General features: G+C 35.8%; 1 protein-coding gene across 8 annotated transcripts in view; it reads right to left on the bottom strand.

Annotated features, from left to right (window-relative positions):
• Nucleotides 1–19,563, bottom strand: part of SLC8A1 (solute carrier family 8 member A1) — a 310,282-nt gene that overhangs the window by 23,605 nt on the left and 267,114 nt on the right. For 3 of the 8 annotated variants that reach the window (XM_081945901.1, XM_081945902.1, XM_081945900.1), the window contains 6 exons: nt 16,558–16,578; nt 14,472–14,489; nt 12,221–12,235; nt 10,076–10,144; nt 5,778–5,908; nt 1,374–1,473 (listed from right to left, as the gene is read on the bottom strand). In XM_081945901.1, coding sequence (XP_081802027.1) covers nt 1,374–1,473; nt 5,778–5,908; nt 10,076–10,144; nt 12,221–12,235; nt 14,472–14,489; nt 16,558–16,578 — 354 coding nt within the window. The remainder of the gene's footprint in view (nt 1–1,373; nt 1,474–5,777; nt 5,909–10,075; nt 10,145–12,220; nt 12,236–14,471; nt 14,490–16,557; nt 16,579–19,563) is intronic. The other 5 variants (XM_081945906.1, XM_081945907.1, XM_081945903.1 and 2 more) reach the window with 4 other exon arrangements.

Here is a 19,563-nt window from a genome sequence, read left to right as displayed (position 1 = left end):
AGGTTTTTAATTCATATCTAGTTTATTGAAGTTGAAGTAATATAGTTACTGCAGTCAGACACCTAGATGGCACTTGTTAAATATATTGTACTTAACATATTTTCCATTGAAGTTTTTAAACAAATAATTTTCTAATATTTGTGCACAGACAGTCTAATTATTCTGGCAAGACTAGATACAGTAGTACAAAAGGAAATGTATTTCAGTGATTTCGAGGGACCTCAAAATAGTTTAGAAAGAAAGCAAATATGGAAACCTCTTTGCAAATTGGAAGATAACATCCTGCAATGAGTATGTATCCACAGTGAGATAATTTTTTAATTTATGAAGTCAGAGAATCAAATCAAATTTGTATGCATTAGATTACATAATACTCCCAGTACATTTACTGGGAGACATGAATGCATGTACAGGCATACACACATGCAGAGACTTTAAAAAAAACATTTTATAATCACACATATTATGTATTATTTATTCTCTCTTCCTGCCTGCCTTTCTTTTTTGAAGGAACGCAAGATGAGGGATCAGTATCCAGATTAAATTCTACTCAATGTTAACATATTTGCAGTACTAACTTAGATCTAGAGTAAATTGAATTCAGTGCTACAAAGAACACATGGCTATGTTCTGTTATTGGTTTACATCCAACAGCCTTATTGCACCCCATTAAAATAAATAGAATAGGCAGCAGTTCTTAAATGCTACACCACCCCAGGCCTCCCCTTAAAAGGGACGACATGATTTTCAAAATTGCATTTACCCAGAACCCAGTAAAATTGCATTTATCCAGAACCCTTGAAGATCATACAGAAGGAAAGGGTACACATTTTTGATCTAGCTTAGGTGGGGAAAGCTAGAGCCATCATAGCAGGGAAATGATGCACATCAGGCAGAGTTGTACCACAGTTGCCTGGGCTGGAAGTTGCCAAGGGGGTGGTCTGGGAGTTTGGGAATTTATTTTATTTTTTTTCTATGCTTTTTAAAACTGTTAAACCTATTTCACAGCTCACAAAACACAAAGCACAAATTGCTTTGTGCTTAAAACAAAATGAAGCTGCAATACTGGCATTTGGAAGCTAGATTGCCAAACTGCCATGGGCACCACAGAAAGAGGCTTTGGAGACGCAAGCTATCCATCCATGACCTAAAATAAAAGAACTTCTCCATCAGACAGATGTATGCAATGCAGACCTAAAGACTAATTTGCTGAAATTACAATGCTAAAGCTATTTCCTTTGAAAGAAAAGACCGCTTCTTCCTTTGTCATAGCTCCTGAGTGCAAGCTACCAATATTGGAGTCAAGTTAACTTGATAACCATAGGCTAGGAAACTAATAGTAATTTATGGTATATATAGAAATAGAAACTTACCAGCACTAACAGTGATAGCCTCAATGAACTGCTCTCTCCAGCTGTTTGTTCCAACCACAAGAGCTAGATTTGTCTTCTTAATAAGCTTGTCCACAGTGTTCTGCAGATGGACAGACAAAACATGAAACACGTGGTAAATGTAAAGGATGCTGGTTAGTATCAGAGTATGGATATAGCAATAGCAATAACTCTTAGACTTATATACCACTTCACAGTGCTTTACAGCCTTCTCTAAGCGATTTACTGTGTCAGCATATTGTCCCCAACAATCTGGGTCCTCATTTTACTGAACTCGGAAGGATGGAAGGCTGAATCAACCTTGAGCCTGGTGAGATTTGAACTGCCAAATTGCAGTTGGCAGAATTAGCCTGCAATACTGCATTCTAACCACTGCGCCACCACAGCTCTTCAAAATCAAGTGAATAAAATTAAACAAACATGCAAAAGTATATTGCTTTAAAACGGCTTCAAATGTTTGTGCAAAATATTTCTAAATGGTGCTTTTGTAATTAGACCTATAAAAAGATGACTTGCACATTTTCATAAAATATTAATCCATCAATATTTGATGCGGTGAAAAGGAAGTCCTATTTTCTTTGGACATCTTAATAGTTGTTATTATAATAGAAAGATTTTGGCAAACAAGACTGCTGCTGTGGTTAAGGCAGAATGATCTATTCCCCTTCTGCCAATCTGCTACATTTGCAGGACTGGTTCTTAGAAAAGACTGATTCGTGATGGCTACTATGCAAAGAAAAAGGTAGCCAAGAAAGGCTCAATGATCCATTCCTCCCCCAAATTTGCCTGCACGACATTCCATGAATCTGCCCCTGGATGTTTATGATAACATAACATGTGTTTATGTTTATGACAAAAGATTAAATATAAAAATGCTATTACAGATAGTGTTTGATTTATGACAATTTAGATCAGAATTTTCACTGTTAAGCAAGGCAATTAAGTGAGCTATGCTCAATTTTATAACCCTTTTTGCCAGTTGTTAAGCAGATCACTGCAATTGTTAAGTGAATCATGCACTTAACATTATTCACTTCATTAAGTAAATCCAGATTTCCTCATTGACTTTGCTTGTCAGAAGCTGGCTGGGCAGGTCTCAAATGGCAATCAGATTATTTCTGGGATGCTGCAACCATCATACATATAGGCTGGTTGGCAAATGCCTGGATTTTGATGACCTAACCCTGATGTATATAACACCTTATTTAGTTTATTGTATAAGCTTCTCTTGCCTTGAAACATCTGAAGCTCATTCTGACCAATCTACTATGCATAGGGAGGAAAGCACTGGTGGGATTCAAATTTTTTTTACTACCAGTTCTGTGGGCGTGGCTTGGTGGGCGTGGCATGGCTTGGTGGGCATGACAGGGGAAGGATACTGTAAAATCTCCATTCCCTCCCCACTCCAGGGGAAGGTTACTGCAAAATCCCCATTCCTTCCCGATCAGCTGGGACTTGGGAGGCAGAGAATAGATGGGATGGGAGCCAGTCAGAGGTGGTATTTACCGGTTCTCTGAACTACTCAAAATTTCCACTACCGGTTCTCCAGAACTGGTCAGAACCTGCTGAATACCACCTCTGGAGGAAAGGTAATTTTACACGAGGCCAGAACATTGGTTCACCTATTTATTCTCTGAATTGGTAAACCCAGTGATTGAACTGGGGATAAAAAGAAGGCAACATAAAAATAGTCAAAAAGATGCCATGTAGAAACTCCTGACACATTGATGTATCTCTGAAAATAGGTTAGTACTTCAGAAAACTGCATTTAACTGACGTATTTGTTTTACTACAGCTAAACTGGACAGCTTTTACTGATCCTCTGTACGTTTAATAACCTTGAGATATGCTTATAGAGCAGAGTTGTAAAAACTTTGCATTTAACCTAATGCACCTCACATTATAAAATTGAATATGAAATATATACAATAATCATCCACAGCTCATTTTCTTTACAAATGATTGATTTGAGCTGCACCATGATTTAAGTTCAGTGAGGTTCCCTGAAGCCATTCAAAATTACTTTCTAAGGGAATTGACAAGAGAATATTTTGGCTAAGTTGCGTGAAAAATAAAAAGAACTAAAAAAGGATTGCCTATGTCAGTGATTCCTGTGTAATGAAATTCTACCTAGTTAATGCAGAATGGTGTAAAATTTTAATATCCAATTTAAAATTATCTTCAGGGGACGCAAATGAAAGAAAATCAAAGTTAAATTTAAATATATGATAATTATAAATAATATAGTGCTTATGTTTGAAATAGTGAATATGGCATTGTGCTTAATGCATTCATATTCTTTAGTTTAAAAGTTGGGTGAGAAGTTAGGTATTATCTCAAACTTAACCACTTTATTCATAGGATAAAAGGGATAAGGTACCTGTGCTTTATTGTTCATGAATTTTTACCTTTAAAGTGTGTGTGTAATTTTCTTATTTGAAGTAGTAGAAAATGACAAGGCTGAACCTGAGGGCACGATCAGATGCATCATCAGTTTGGAGTCTCTACAGCCCTATAAGAGACCTAAGTCTAACGCCCCCGGTCCCCCCCCAAGTCGATTTGCCTCGACCGCAAGTAGATCAGATTCTTATGTTGAGATAGCTTCAGGGCCGGATTTTCCTATAGGCTAACTAGGCTTCAGCCTAGGGCCTCAAGATCAAGAGGGGCCTTTTATTTTTATTTATTATCCATGCCACATTTTTTATAAAGGTTAGTACCAATTACATGTTTCATTTAATATATTGATATATATCACAGTAATGATGTATTTTATTATCTCTCATGTAATTTACAAACTTAAAAATGGGAGGTGAAAGGGTCCCATAAGTGGAATAGCCTAGGGCCTCTTTTCATCTAAATCCGGCCCTGGATAGCTTAGAATAAATTTGTAATAGTTGGGAACCATATCCCGACTCCTGATTTCTTGCACCTGACAGAAATCATTTATACAATCTGAGAATTGTGTGTATTTTTTTTTAATTTGAACTCATTTCTACAATGAATAGTAGGATGTTTTCACAATGTGCTTGAAATACATAAGGGCATTTATTAATATTTTTGGAACTTCCACTAGGAAGAGAAAGAAATGAAAGAGAAAGATAGAAAGAAAGAAATAGAGAAAAGAATGTGTCTGTGGCTGCATAGTTTATCTTAAGAATTTTGGATGGCTTAATAATAATAATAATAATAATAATAATAATAATAATAATAATAATAATAATAATAATAATGGAAAGAAAGAAACAGAGTCACTAATCCTGGCTGCGCAAGAACAAGCTATCCGCACAAATACCATTAAGGCCAAAATCGAAAAATCCTCTGATGATGCCAAATGCAGACTCTGCAAAGAAGTTGATGAAACTGTTGACCACATACTCAGCTGCTGTAAAAAAATCGTGCAGACTGACTATAAAATGCGGCACAATTCAGTGGCACAAATGATCCACTGGAATTTATGCAAAAATTATAATATTAAAACAGCAACAAACTGGTGGGAACATAAGCCTGAAAAAGTCATCGAGGGTCAGATGGTCAAGATCTTGTGGGATTTTCGCATACAAACGGATAAAATACTGGCGCATAATACACCAGACATCACACTGGTTGAGAAAAATAAGGTTACAATCATAGAAATCGCGAAATACCAGGACTTAAAAATCGAAATCCAACGATTATGGCACAAACCAGCAGTGGTAATTCCAGTGGTAATCGGCACACTGGGTGCTATTCCAAAAGCACTGGAATTACATTTAAAACAGTTAAAACTTGACAAAATCACCATCAGTCAAATGCAAAAAGCTGCACTGCTTGGATCTGCACGTATATTACGAAAATATGTTACGACGTCCTAGGCCCCTGGGTGGGGCCCGACTAGTAATCAATGCCAAATCCGGCAAAACAACTGGCCGCTGTGATACAATCGTATCGTATAATAATAATAATAATAATAATAATAATAATAATAATAATAATAATAATAATAATAATAATAATAGTTAAAAATATTTATTAAAAGTGAGTTGGCAAAGTAATGAAATAAAATTTCCTACAGGATAAATCTTTACTGTTTTTTTTAAAACACATGCAACATAATATATAAACACATAAGAAATAATAATATTTTAAAAATTGGCCAAATTATTTGAACGCTATAATTTGTATGAATCACACAATTTGCATTTTCTTAGAACAAAATTCTAATGTCTGCACAGGGACATTTTGGAGATGCCCACTGAGAATGCTGTACCAAAATATAATCCTAGGTTACTCCAGGACTGATACAGAATAGAGCTATAGTAAGTTAATAGTTGTTTGCTGTGAGATGGTGCCTGAATTAAATACATTAAATTAATGGTAATAATGACATTAGATGTCTACATACTACACCTTGAACTCGTAGGACTCTTCAATAATCACTTCTAGCTTTGTGTGCTCCCCCAGGATGGGGCGCCCCATTTCAGCAATGCGGCGTTCTTCCTCCTCTTTGCTTGTCAGAGGCTGCTTCTCTTCGTTCTCTTCTGGGGATGAAGAAGACAAAAAGAACCAGTTGAGGGATGGTTGAGTCTGTTCCCTTCTCTGCAGCCATCTTCTGTTTATCCTCCAACATACTCCATTAATGTGGCAAAAGCAAGCGAACAACTGTTACAAGAACACACCATCAGGGCAGCCTCCTGCATTGTAAGGATTGGAGTTTGCTCCTCCAGATAGTTTACCTGGAAACATCAGGAAATGATATCATGTCTCACAGCTCCTCTGTATGTCAAAAGGAGTGCTTCCTTTCACCCCTTGTGCTTTTTAAGGGAACCACAATTTAGCAGGTGGCTCTTTGAGCTGCCCTTTGCAACTGGGAAATAGAAAGGGAATATCTATTTATGGATTCACAGGTCTATGTGATACATTACCTAATGTGGTAATTTTAAAATAGGTCTACTATTAGTTAAGGGTTGCCTAAATATGAAATATATGATTGTAACAGATGCAAAGTAATTTCTATGAGCAAGAATTTTAGATTGCTGAAATAATCTGACTGCGTGGTGTTTAAGCAAAAGCAGCTAACACACCCAGAAGAGAAATATAAAGAAATATATTTGGTAAATATCAGCTCATGATTTCCAGGTTCACAGAACCATTTTTTCCTGCCCGACAATTGCCATTTAGCTGCAATACTTGGATGAATACCTCTTAATTACAACTTAGGTTTTATAACCAGGACAAGGCAGAAAGGAGTTAAGAGTTTTTGGCATCTCTTTCTACTGATCATCAAGATTTCTATCCAAATATGGCAAGGAACCCTGTCCCCTCCCAAAATAACACATATTTAGATTTGCACACAAAAAGGACACTCTATAATATACCTTTCCTTGATTACGTGAAGACAGACTCAGAGGAGGACATCAGGCTCAACCCAACGTCATCACATTTGAGTTTAATATTCCTGGCGAGACTAAACACAACATACATAGTGTTCATGTTAACCAGAACCTATCTCAGTTGTATCTTCAACTATTACTTTAGGTGTGTGAAGTAAAGCCTAATGAATAAGTTGCTGTGGTGAAGTCTCCCATCTTTCTTTTCTTTCCATGGCTTTTCTCTCCTAGAATGTAATCCATGCCTCTTCATATTATTTTTTATCATCAAGTGGGCTCTGATATCATAACATTTATTGACTGGAACAAAAGGCCTGGAAAGGAAGGGCTTTATGAAAATGAATTCTGGCTGCTGGATTGCTCCACTTTATACTGCTACCATGTAGAGATGTTTTATATTTTTGTAACTAGAACCCCAAGCATACATTTACATTTTCCACTGAAATCTGGCTGACCCTCTAGGATCTGTTTCAATTTTTAAAGTTTTCTTAAAATTTCCGTGGGTAAAACTGTCAGTGTTCATGGCCCCAAGGCAATGCTTTCACACTTGATAAAAAAATGGAAAGTTCCCTATATTCAGGCATTATGTTTCATTGAGAGCCCAATAAAATCTAAGTGAAAGGTGAGGGGGCTCATTGTTATTCTAACCAGCACCTGCCCCAACTCCCAGGCAGCATGAGAGGGTGAAGCAAGCATTGCCTGTGTTTAAACTGGAAAACAAGCTTGTAGTTTCTAGGGAAGCATTTAGAAAAGGAGCAGGCAGATTTTGGGTTGCTAAAAGCCATGTCTAAATATTTAATTATTTGGGAAAGGGCTGGAATGAAGAATATAGTAGATGCTACAGAACAGGACCAGAATTTTCCATGGCCTCCATCATTTATTTTTTATTTCTTATTAATTTTTTATGCTGTCCCTCTTACTGTAAAGCAATTCTGGGTGATTTAAAATATAATAAATCAATAAATATCAATCAATAACATTAATATTGATTTTAAAAAATTAACTTATTTTAGTTTTACAGTATAGTTTCCCCATATTTTTCACTTTTTATAATGGCAGCAAACTTTGTTTATTGTTAACTTTTGATGGTTGCTCTGACAAAAATCAATGGTATGTTAAGGTTCTAGTAGTTGCAAATAAGGAACCTGGGGTTCCTGGGGTTACAGGTTTCCATCCTTCTTTAAAGAGACACACAAAGGAAGAGGCAAAATTACACGAATGGCTCCATTCGTTAGCCAACCGAAGTCTCTGAATAATCGCTGAAGTTTAATGTCTGAGCAGAGCTAATAATTGGAAGTAGCATAATTAAGCTTCATACATGTTACTCAATGCTCCTCCTCTTCAAATCTCTATTCTGTTTTATTGACAAATTGAAAGCACATAATACCTGGCTGTCTCTTAAAAAGCTCACAACTTTTAATAGATCAAAAACACATATGGGGAGAATTGGGTTACATGAGACAGACCATCCAATATCTATAAAGATCATACAACCAGTAGCACAGTCATGGACTTTGCCAGAGATGAGCAAATATAAATAAGAATAGATAGGAACCTATAGTGACGTTTGGTCAAGATTATTTTGGGGAAATGGGAATCCACAAGGATGGGATAAACAAAAAAGAATGAATACGTATATTTGTTTTGTACTGTAATCTGTGGAATTCAATTGCCTATATGTTCTATAATATATTTGTCCAACTGAACGTCAGCAACTGATAGACTTAATACAAAGTTAAATTGAAATTTGTGGCATTTTTAATCAGTAAAAGCTTGATAACTGGCAATCTGTTTTCACTATCTGGTTAATTGCACTGTTAATCACAGTGTATAATACTATATGAAGTATTATAATAACACATGTTGAGGGCTCCTATATTTCAGGAAAGTCTCATATTGCCATATCTAAGTATCAACAGGAAGGAATTTTAATTACATTTTTGGCTGGGTAATAATGCTACTTTACGGCTCTAAGGAGCGTCTCTTATATTTCTAGTTCTAGTTGTTATTTATATCTAGTTGATATAAATAAGTCTAATAAAGGAGCCCCTTCCTTTCAACTCTTAGAAAGGGACATCTGGCAACCCTATTCATATCTTTGAATGCACCGTCCCTCTTGCTGGGAAGGAATTTAATTCTTTGCTTAAAACCAAACCCTTGAATGTTATTTTCTTCTCCTCCTTCCCCTTTTGTTTTGTGATAAAAGTGAATTTGGAAGGTGCTAATACTACTTGATTGGTGCTTAAAAACTATGAGAAGTAATCTGTTAATTTGAATGTATCCAAGACAATGCTAATGGTGGGGAGGATAGGTGGGTGCAAACAATCTGATTTTTGTTTTGTTGAAAGTGATTGCACCAAATGTTCTAGTGAGAGACAATAAGGGAGAAGTTCCATGAGACTGAATGGTCAAAACTGATTTTTGCACAGGACAAAGCTTGGAGAGGGATCCAGCATAGATGCAGCAAAAGCTTTTATCTCTATCATCAGCTATAATAAGTTACTGAAGCACCCCCCCCCCCATCACAATATTTAATTTTGAACATAGGTAAAGAATAATTTTAAAACTGGTCAAGAAACTCTGGTACATGAGAAGGCTGGTATGGAAGGAGAATTCCTGACTCTATTGTTCTCTTATTGTTATGGAAGATTTGAATAATGGACATCTGTTCACTTGGCTAGATAGCTTCAAGCAATAGCATCTATGGGTGAGCAAAGGATGGGGCAGACTGACAAAAGCAGCAAACTCCTTTGGACAAGGCCGGTTTAAGGCTTGATAAGAACTACTATAAGAAAAAGGTATTTCATGTTTCACATCTTGTATCCATGTTGGAAGATTACCTAGGATAGAACAATGTGCAAAGGAAATCTGAAATAAAGAGACTCTTATTTTGTCCACTGAAATGGGTTATAATTAATGGGGAAGACTGTATTTTCTTTTGGTCAAAGACATAATAAAATAAACCAAACACCACCTATGAGCCACGGTGGTGCAGTGGTTAGAGTGCAGAACTTCAGGCTATTTCAGCTGACTGCTGGCTGCCAGCAGTTTGGCAGTTCAAATCTCACCAGGCTCAATGTTGACTCAGCCTTCCATCTTTCCAAGGTGGGTAAAATGAGGACCCAAATTGTTGGGAGCAATATGCTGACTCTGTAAACCACTTAGAGAGAGCTGTAAAGCACTATAAAGTGGTATATAAGTCTAAGTGCTATTTCCTTTCTCACATTAAATACACATTCCCTGTATCCCATACCAATGCATGCGAGTTATTGGTTTTCACATCATCTGTTGGACTGGGAGCCTAGCACACTGGAATACCTTGAATGTTGATTACAGTAGAAGGAAGGGGATGGTCTCTAGCATGAACTTTCCTGAAGACAGGCTTGCCTGACAAAATGGCAAAAATAATTAATGTCAATCGACTGAACTGGGTTTCAATAGTGATTTTAATACTTTGTGGAGTTAGAGTCTGTTAAATGTGAGAAATCTACAAGACAGTGAGCTGTAATTTCTACTTCACTCAAGGTTATGACAAATATAAATGCTCACTGCAGACCTTCTGGAAAATCTGTGAAATAACTCATGCTATGGAACTCAAACTTATATCTGAGACAACCAGCATGGCAAATCAGGATAATGGGAATTGGAATCATTTACCATACAGAAGACTGCAAGTTACACATTTTTTGCCTTCTAACATTTTCAGAAACAAAGAATGAGGTACTAGGTTTTTTTCCAATCTTTCAATGGTCACCTTCTGATTAGTAATCTCCCAATGAGTTCCCAACTACAATTGTTTATGAAATCTATGACATGTGAACATGATATTCTGACATATTCTTTATATCTTAAAGAATCAGAAAATAGTCTTGATTTGATTTTACTTTCCTAAATACTTTGTTTGTATGTATGCCCACTCGTGAATGAGTTCCTATGTTGCTAAGCCAAAACCTTTTAGGGCTTGGTATGACATGTCAAGAACCCTTGCTATCTGTTTCAGCAGTCCTTGAAAAAATAAAGAGGATGTAAAAAGTGTCTTTACTGCCCAAAACAGTAGAAGTATAGTGATGGGAAAGTAAGGCTCCTTCAATGATAAGAATAAAGCTGTTAGTGCTGAGAGTTAAAATTCTGGTGACAGAAACTCAAAAAGAAGTCAAATTGGTTGCAACTCAGTTTGAGAGAATATGTGTTCAGCCTATATTAGATTTGATATTTCCAAACCAACGTATGTGTGTCTTAATAGTTCTGATAATCTTCTCTGCACATATAATTGGTTTTCAATTGTCATTTGGTAAAAAGATTTTTCATAACAATATTCATGTGTTTCTTATCAATGATTATACAATTGATACAGTATATTTTGGACAAATAATAACTGTTACCAGATATTGCAAACTTTCTCCCCTCTTGGTCTCAAGAGAAGACAAAGTAGATATTTGATGATTTTTTTACCTGCTATATTTGCATATTTTCTCTGCATCACAATTAGTTGCATCAGCAATTTTTTTACAGGAAAGTTATCATTAATTCAGTGCTCAGCCTAGCTGAGTATGGAGTCCCTGAGCATCCATGCAAATGATTCCTTATAGAACTCAACAGCAATTTATCATTTACCCCTATTAGAATTAAGTGCTTTGTCAATGGCATATAAGATGTAAGATGAATGACAATTTATTCCAGGCACTAGCTGTGCAGCTGATATTGCTATTTAAGTATCTATTCATACTTTTATCCCATCCTTTTTAAAGGTATATCCAGTTTTGCTTTGTCCGCTTCATCTGCGTAACAATTTCTAAGCAAAGGATTTATTTATTTATTTTTCCTGCCTTTATTATTTTTATAAATAACTCAAGGTGGTGAACATACCTAACTCCCTCCTCTTTTCCCCACTACAACTACAACAACACTGTGAAGTGGTTTGGGCTGACAGAGAGTGATTGGCCCAAAGTCAGGCTAGGGGTCTGTATATGTTTTCTGTGTTTTCTGTCTTCTGGAACATAGGAAGTTTCAGATGATCTATTTCTATGTCTTGCATTTAAATTCTCCTACAGCTGTGATGAGTATATGTTGCAGCAGAATAGTTGGATTTTTATTTTATTGACTTAAAACATTGGCAAAAGAAATATGGATGATTTAACTTTGAACAGGTTTTCTAAAAAATAAAATGTAATGAAAAATACAGCTGAAGATAATTTAAGCACTTTGAAGAAACCCTAGGAATTTTGCTGGTTATAATATTTGGAGGCTTGTTGTCAACAGATTGGAAGTATCTTAAAACACATCACCATCTAGTTTCTCAAGTTAAGCCTTCAAGTAATTTTCAGAAAATAATTGTGGTTTGGTTTTTTTAAAATAAGGTTATTAGCACAAAACATGTGATGTTAGGTTTGTAAGAATGAACTCATAATCAAAAAAGTGCTAGTTAGTTAGAATGTGTATATGAAAGAAATCAAGATGTCTTACCATTCAAAGATTTCCCTTCATTATAAAAGCAATGACAAGAATAAGCCAAGATGTTAACAAACATAATGTAGAATGACAGCTTCCAATATATCTGTTGGTTGAATCTACATCCACTAGCAGTGATGGCGAACCTTTTTTCCCTCGGGTGCCAAAAGAACATGCGTGTGCCCACACCCATGATTAAATGCCCCCCCCGCATTGTGCCCATCTGCGGATGTGCATGTGACCCCCTGCTGCCCCCTGCGCATGCGCGCATTTCTTTTTTGGAGCCTAGGGATGGGGAAAATGGCCTCCTCTGCCCCGCCCAAGCTCTCTGGAGGCTGGAAACAACACATTTCCCAACTTCTGGTGGGGCCCGTTTTTGCCCTCCCCAGGCTTCAGAACTTTCCTGGAGCCTGGGGAGGGCAAAAATAGCCTCCCACCGCCCTCCGGAAGCCTGAAAATCAGCTGGCCAGTGCACACATGTGCGCTTGAGCACACCCTCAGATATGGCTTCATGTGCCACCTGTGGCATGCATGCCACAAGTTTGCCATCATGGCACTATAGCTTTAATATGATGGCTGTATATTTCTGATCTATAAAAGCTTTTTTGCTTTCTTCCAGAGTTAAGAAAGGAGCTGTGATGCTTCTGAAGCCAGGTATGCAAGATCCACTCCAATCATACCATCAGTTAAATATTCTTTATTTTATCCAAAATAAAAGCTCATAACATTTTAAAGCTAAGTAGATTGAAATGCAGCATTTTATAACATTTTGTCCAAAACACAAAAAGTAATAAGGAGACTGTTTTATGCAACCTCCAAGGAAATGAACACGTCCTCATACATTTTAATAGGACTCTCATAACAGGAGTCCTTGGTGGGCTAGCTCAGCTTTCTTCTTATGTCATAGATAGGTTTGTCTGATGTTACAAAATACATCTTTTAACTTTTTGTGAAGGGTGATAGTAGAGTAATAATAGAGTTGATTAACCAGTCTGAAATTTTTCACTTGGGCCCCAAGGAGGAGAATTGCAACAGTTTTGGAAATCTTGCTATATATTAATCTTTGAAAGGGCGGAGATTAAACTAGTTTTCTTAATACCAAAATAGAGTTCCAGTTGTTTCTGTTGCTCCCCTCTAGAAGGAGATTTCAAAGTATTTCTAGCAGGACTACCAGATTCTGTAACAGCTTCGTTCCCTATGCCATCCCTCCGGCAAACTTGAAAGATTCATTTTTCTCATCATGTACATGTATACATCTGGATTAGACTGTGTTGTTTCTCTGTGTCATGTAATATATGTGGGTATATGAATAATTTTGTATTTATTTATTTTGTCATTTTTATGTAGTGTATATTGGAGGTGTTGACCTTTTGAGAGCTGTATGCAACGAAATTTCATTTTAATGTATGCCTATTAATGTACATTCAAAGTGACAATAAAGTTATTCTATTCTATTCTATTCTATTCTATTCTATTCTATTCTATTCCATTCCATTCTTTCTGTGTTTTATAAATAGTGGCCAACCAGAAGCCCATTCAAAGTCCATAGATAAGGCAATGGGGGCAACAAATCTCATAATTGATTGCTAGCCACTTTTTAAATTTTATATTTGTTTGATGTATATCTCATTATTCCACAAAAAGTACAAAGTAAAATACAGGTAGTCTTTGCTTAGTGACTACAAGTTAGATCAGCAACTTGTATGCTGAGCTGAAAAATAACTGGACAACAATGGGCCTCACCACCTTATTTTCCCTTCAGAGAAGCAATGTGGCTGCTTAGTGAAAAAAATCATGTGACTGAAAATTATGATTTTACTTCCACCTTCTATATTAACTCTGCTTGCTACTGTACAAGCGAAAGTGCATACTAGTTGTGAAGCATGTGAATGGTGATCATATGATTGTGGTATGTTGCAATGGTTACAATTACAAAGATTGTAACACAACATTTTTTAAGCACTGTCAGAAATTCAAATGTCTGCTACACGAGACAGTCAGTAAATTCATGGTATTCCCTCAATTCTTCCCCTCCGCCCCCCAAGTGACTAGCCCAAAGTCACTCATTGAGCTTTGATAGCTGAAAGTAGGCTTAAATTTAAGTCTCTTTGGTTGAAGCCCAACATTTTGACCATTACACAACACTTGTTTTGGGGGCCCGATTGCATTGCTAGCAAATAATTGATAGCTAGGTATAATAGTAAAACAAAGATCATTTATATAAAACTTTGAAACATTGAGCAGAAAGATAATTGCAAATCCATACCTGTAATTGTGAAGCCACCTAAAGGAATGCCGAAACAGAGAGAAAAAGAAAGGAAATTAATATATTGTTGCATCGTGCATTACTTAGATCATTGAAGCTTTGCTCTTAATATGAATTACATATTTTCTAATAGGAATATGATCAGAGTGTATGTTTATCTGTATGGTTTGTCAATTAAAAGATTATCTAAATTTCTCAAATATGAACATCAAATGAAAAATAGGAAGCCATACCCTGTCAATCATAATTGGTTGAAACATATAGTGAAAGGCAACATTCGAAATTAAGAGAATAATCTTCTCTAACTTGTTTTTCTTCAAATGTGTTGAGACTATACTCATAAAATTTGAAACAAAAATATATTGCATTTGGAAAACGTTTCCTTGTTTTAAAAATTCACGGGGAAGCATTTTATTAGCAGGAAATGCATATTTGTTATGCAAAAGATCCCAGACCCAATTCCAAGATCAGTCTGATACCCTCCAAATGTGCTAGATATTAGTTCACATCCCCTGCAGCCAGTGTCCTGGTTGGAATGATGCTATAATCCAGGATACCTAGAGGATGTTGGGTGCAGAAGCCTGTCCTGAGATTTCAAAATAAAAAGGATCTCAGACAGTGGGGATAAAATATGGAATATGTCTAAAAGCCTCCATATGATCTGATGTTAAGATTTAATAATATACCATCTGTTACATATTCCATTTTTCCTAGAGCAAGCAAACTTTCTTGATTCCTTCACATTCAGTTGTCATAATGTCCATTCAACTGTATGAATCAGCTCCTTCTGGGATGGCTACACATGTCTGAGGCTACTTTTGTTGTTCTCTCTCACGAGAATGAATATGTGATCTGACTCCAATACAGTAAAAGAACAGGGCCATGGTACATAAACTCAGGAAAATATCCTGACTGTGCTAGGCTTGTAAGATTGCCTTTCTCAACTGTATTTTGTCCATTTTGTGTTGGATAGGTTGTCTTGTAATTGCCAGCCAAATGGATTTATGGCTATTGGTTTTATATATAACTGAAGGCTGGTATAAGAAAGTTGTACATACTGAATGAGCCTAAATTTCCAAATAAAACCTGGTTTATCCTTTGTGTCAATGTGTTTGAAAGTTTATTTACGAAGATAGGTAGAATTGTGCGGAAATCTATCCTATGTGAATGTCACAGGGATGGATGAGAGCTGTTTTTGTCAAGTTTCTTTTATTTTGGCTGAATATAGAAACACATTACACTTCATGATAAATGTGTGTCCTTTATGAGGTTGTCTAAGAAGACCAAATTGTTTCTGAAAAATGAAATTTAGGATGTGAAAATACTTGAGGTCCAGTTGCAAATATCCCAGAGATCAGAATTTCTCATTTTCATTTACCAAAACAAATAACTGTTTGATCATAAAAAAGTAATTTTCTTTTGCGCTATTTATATAGCAGGTCCCAAAGACATGCAGAAATGACTTTTCCTTGGAAAAAAAACGTAAGGAAATTATTATTGCTTAAAGTGGCCCTCTAGTGCCATCAAGGATTGCAACATAGCCATGGATAAACAAGGATATTTGGTTAAAAAGCATGGAAGTTGTAGTCCAAAATATTGACACTAAGCTGGCGAAAGCAATTTTAAAGGGAATGCTTAAAAAGGAACCTATTATGTCATGCTGCAAACCATAAGACAAAAAGAGATATTTGCTGTTCATTAACGTATCAAAAGAAAGACTGAATACAATGTGAATCTTGACCTGATTAATTTATGGTCTGGTAACAAGCTTTGGGGGTAAGAACCTATGGTCAAATATCATGTAGTATCTTCTATTTTTTTATTCGTTCTTTCCTACCTTGATTTCGATCAAAGGCACATTGAATCTGAAGGATCATTTTCAAGCCAGTATATGTGGAGAATGAATTTAAGCACAAATTGACATTCAATGACTGACATAAATTGTTTTTAATTATCTTTAGGGGGACAGCTTCCTTGAATCTTTTGAGAAAAATAAAGCATGAAATAAATTGAAAAAATAATTCACATAAAATACATTGATTGACTCCCCCATATGGAAAAGAAATGCAAGAAATGCAGTGCTTACCAAGCTCATTCAACAACAGGGCTGTGGAGAAGACACAGAAGGACAAATACAGAAGAAAAAAAAAATGAGCAATGAAAGTAAAGAAGACATCCACAGAAAAGCCTCAGATCCAGGAGGCCAGAAAATGCAGATCTGCAAAGCTGCAGGATACCATTACTATAAAGAAAAATAGCATGAGAAAAAATGGAAAGGACACGTTTCATGGGAATAAGCTGTGAAATTGTGGGAAAATGTTAAATGCACTGTTCCGTTTTGTGTAACAGACAAATCTTTAATTCAATCAAAGTTCCCAACTTTTAGATCATATTCTTGGATATATGTAAATATCTTAATTTTGTTTCATTGACAGCTCTGCCAGAGATTGAGGAAATAATATGTCACAATGGATATGTGTGAGCATTTGCCTTTTTGTTCTTTAAAAAAAGGGCAATCAAGTCATTCCTATGCCTGGAATTATAACACTCTATATGTGCCTTGATCCTTTCCTGGCACAAGGGTTTATCTTGCATTAATATGGGGAACACTTTGGCTGTAATGAACAGAGATACTATATGTGGGTTGAAAAATCCAAATTAAATAGAACTAGGTAGGCTTCTCCATAGTGATTTGTTGCCATTTAATGGTCTGGATTTTTTGAAGCGTAGATCTAGTAGCTTTAGTATAGAAGGTAGAGGCTTCTGCCTAAGGACACAGCTACAGTTGGAAGGTTGCACTAGGAATGTAATTAGAATGTGAAATAAGGTAAGTATTTTGATTGATAATGCTTGCTCTTGTCTTCTGCTTTGGTTAGAGAAAAAGGCTGAAAATATATTCTCTAATATGCTTGAAAGCATCCCTGGATGACAAGCAAATATTTCAAACTAAACTGCACTATTGACTCTAAGCACTTATAATCATTCCAGTTTTTCAAATATAGTCACTTACATATGAGAATGTGGTGTACTTCTACAGCTGGAGACAAATTGTAGCTCTCAGGACAGTTGAAACTGAAAATTTCTTTCCAATGGTTACACCAGCTTCAGTGTACTGCCCTCCAGATATAATGTGCAGCTACCGTCTGCAACCACTACCTGGAAGGTTGGGTTTGGGAGTGTCACAGCCCAATATATCTGGAGGCAAGCTGGGAAAAGACCACACGTAACCATTTCCTTTATTTTAGTGTCACCTCTGGTCAATCGATTTAGCAAAGATTTGAACTAATATGTAGAACCTATTTGAGCAGGGACAAAAGTTGGATGAATATATTTATTTCAAAACAGAGATCCCGCTCTTAAAATGATCTCAGTTATTTGAAAGAAAAATAATCATCCAACCATGTTTGATATCAACGATTCTGTATTTGCAGTTGGAAGAAAGGAGCTTCTAGGTGGAATATGTTTTTGTGAACATCCTAACTTTATAAAACATAGCTATTTTCTTAATCAAGCGTGACTCTGTTTGGCATTGTAATGTGACAGAAAGAAGCTTTTCAAAAATAAGGCTGGATTAAATCTTTAGCCTTCAAGTCTTTCAAATATCATGCTGTCTTGTGAGTAAGACAAAGCTGACTCCTGCTCAAGAGAGCTCCTTGTAGATCTCCTGGATGCTTTTTAAAGTATTAGAGGGAGATCTATTCCATAATTTAAGATGCATTTTCTACAGAGAGCCTATTGAATTTTCAGCATCAATGCTTCCATTTAATCTGGAAATTGCAAGCCCAATTCTTTAGGATAGCTATTTTCCTTAGCCAAAGCGATATAATTTCTGCTTTTATTCATTTAAAATATGATTTTTAAAAGAAGAAATTGATTTCTTGCAAACTATGAAAGGGATATTTTGGGAGCAGTTAGCCCTTTTTTTGTTCTGAGCATTACATGTTTGTTCAGCAACCAATCTCAACATTATTTAAATCTACATTTTGCTCATTGTATTTACCTCTAGAGCTTATTATGCTGAAGAATATTTTTATTTAAAAAACCTTATGAGAAGAGATCCAGTTACAGTTACATAGGTTTCTTTGAATGAACTACACTTGATGAGAAAACTATGTTGCACATCAATATATACAATGGGGCATACTTGTGGCATAGTCTTCCTTGTAATTCTGTAATACAGATAGAATGGACATACCTATTTCACTATTTTTATCTACCCACAAGTTAAGGTATCAGGCAATTCAGTTGGCTTCTGTCCTTAGCTAAGTGGTCAAAGAATGAAAATAAATTTATACATCTACCTTACATACTCACATTAAGTGTTAAGTGTTTTCAGGATATATGCATCAAATGTATAGTGAGTTGCAGTTCTCAAGGAATGGACAATGGGGAAAGAGAATATTTAAAGCACAATATCAAATGATATAAGTTAAAGATAAATACATCTGTTGGTACATCAATAATTACTCTCCTTTCCACCATGGCCTGTTCTGAGAGGACCATCATGCAACTTCTGTTAAACTACACAGTGTATCTAGGCTCCATATGAAAATTTATTTTGAGCTGGGCTCTATATTTCGTCTGTTAACACTGAGCTGCAATGAAAAATTGAGTAAGAATTCATTAACCTCAAGAACATGGAGAAAATTGGGGAGGGGGGAAAGAGCCTTGGAATCAAACATATTCAACATGTGATTTGATTGATCTGTAAAGTCCTCTGGGAAACTTTACAATTGAAATATAGACTAGGAGTGCTTCAGATAAATAAAATCAACACCTTAATAATATTATATTGCTGTGCAATTTCTTTGTATTATTTTTAATTGCATTGAATTCTCTTTATTTCTAGAATATTAGGAGAAATTTATATTTTTAGGAAAAACCCTAAATATTTAATGAGGAAATATCCTTGAGAGGGGACTGGAACAGATTTATAGATGCACAAACCCGTAATAAAGATACAAGTCTACTGAGTATAGCATATGATACAACTATTTAATTATGCATGGATATTTTAGCCCATTGTTTGCCAATGAGATAATTTGGGTGAATAATTAAAAGGACGCTAAAGAATCTGCCCTTTGAGAAACAA

The sequence above is a fragment of the Natrix helvetica genome (genome assembly GCF_964273705.1).
Source record: "Natrix helvetica genome assembly, chromosome: 2".
Classification (NCBI taxonomy): domain Eukaryota; kingdom Metazoa; phylum Chordata; class Lepidosauria; order Squamata; family Natricidae; genus Natrix; species Natrix helvetica.
Note: the sequence above shows the minus strand (reverse complement) of the source record. Positions and strands in the feature narration are given on the sequence as shown.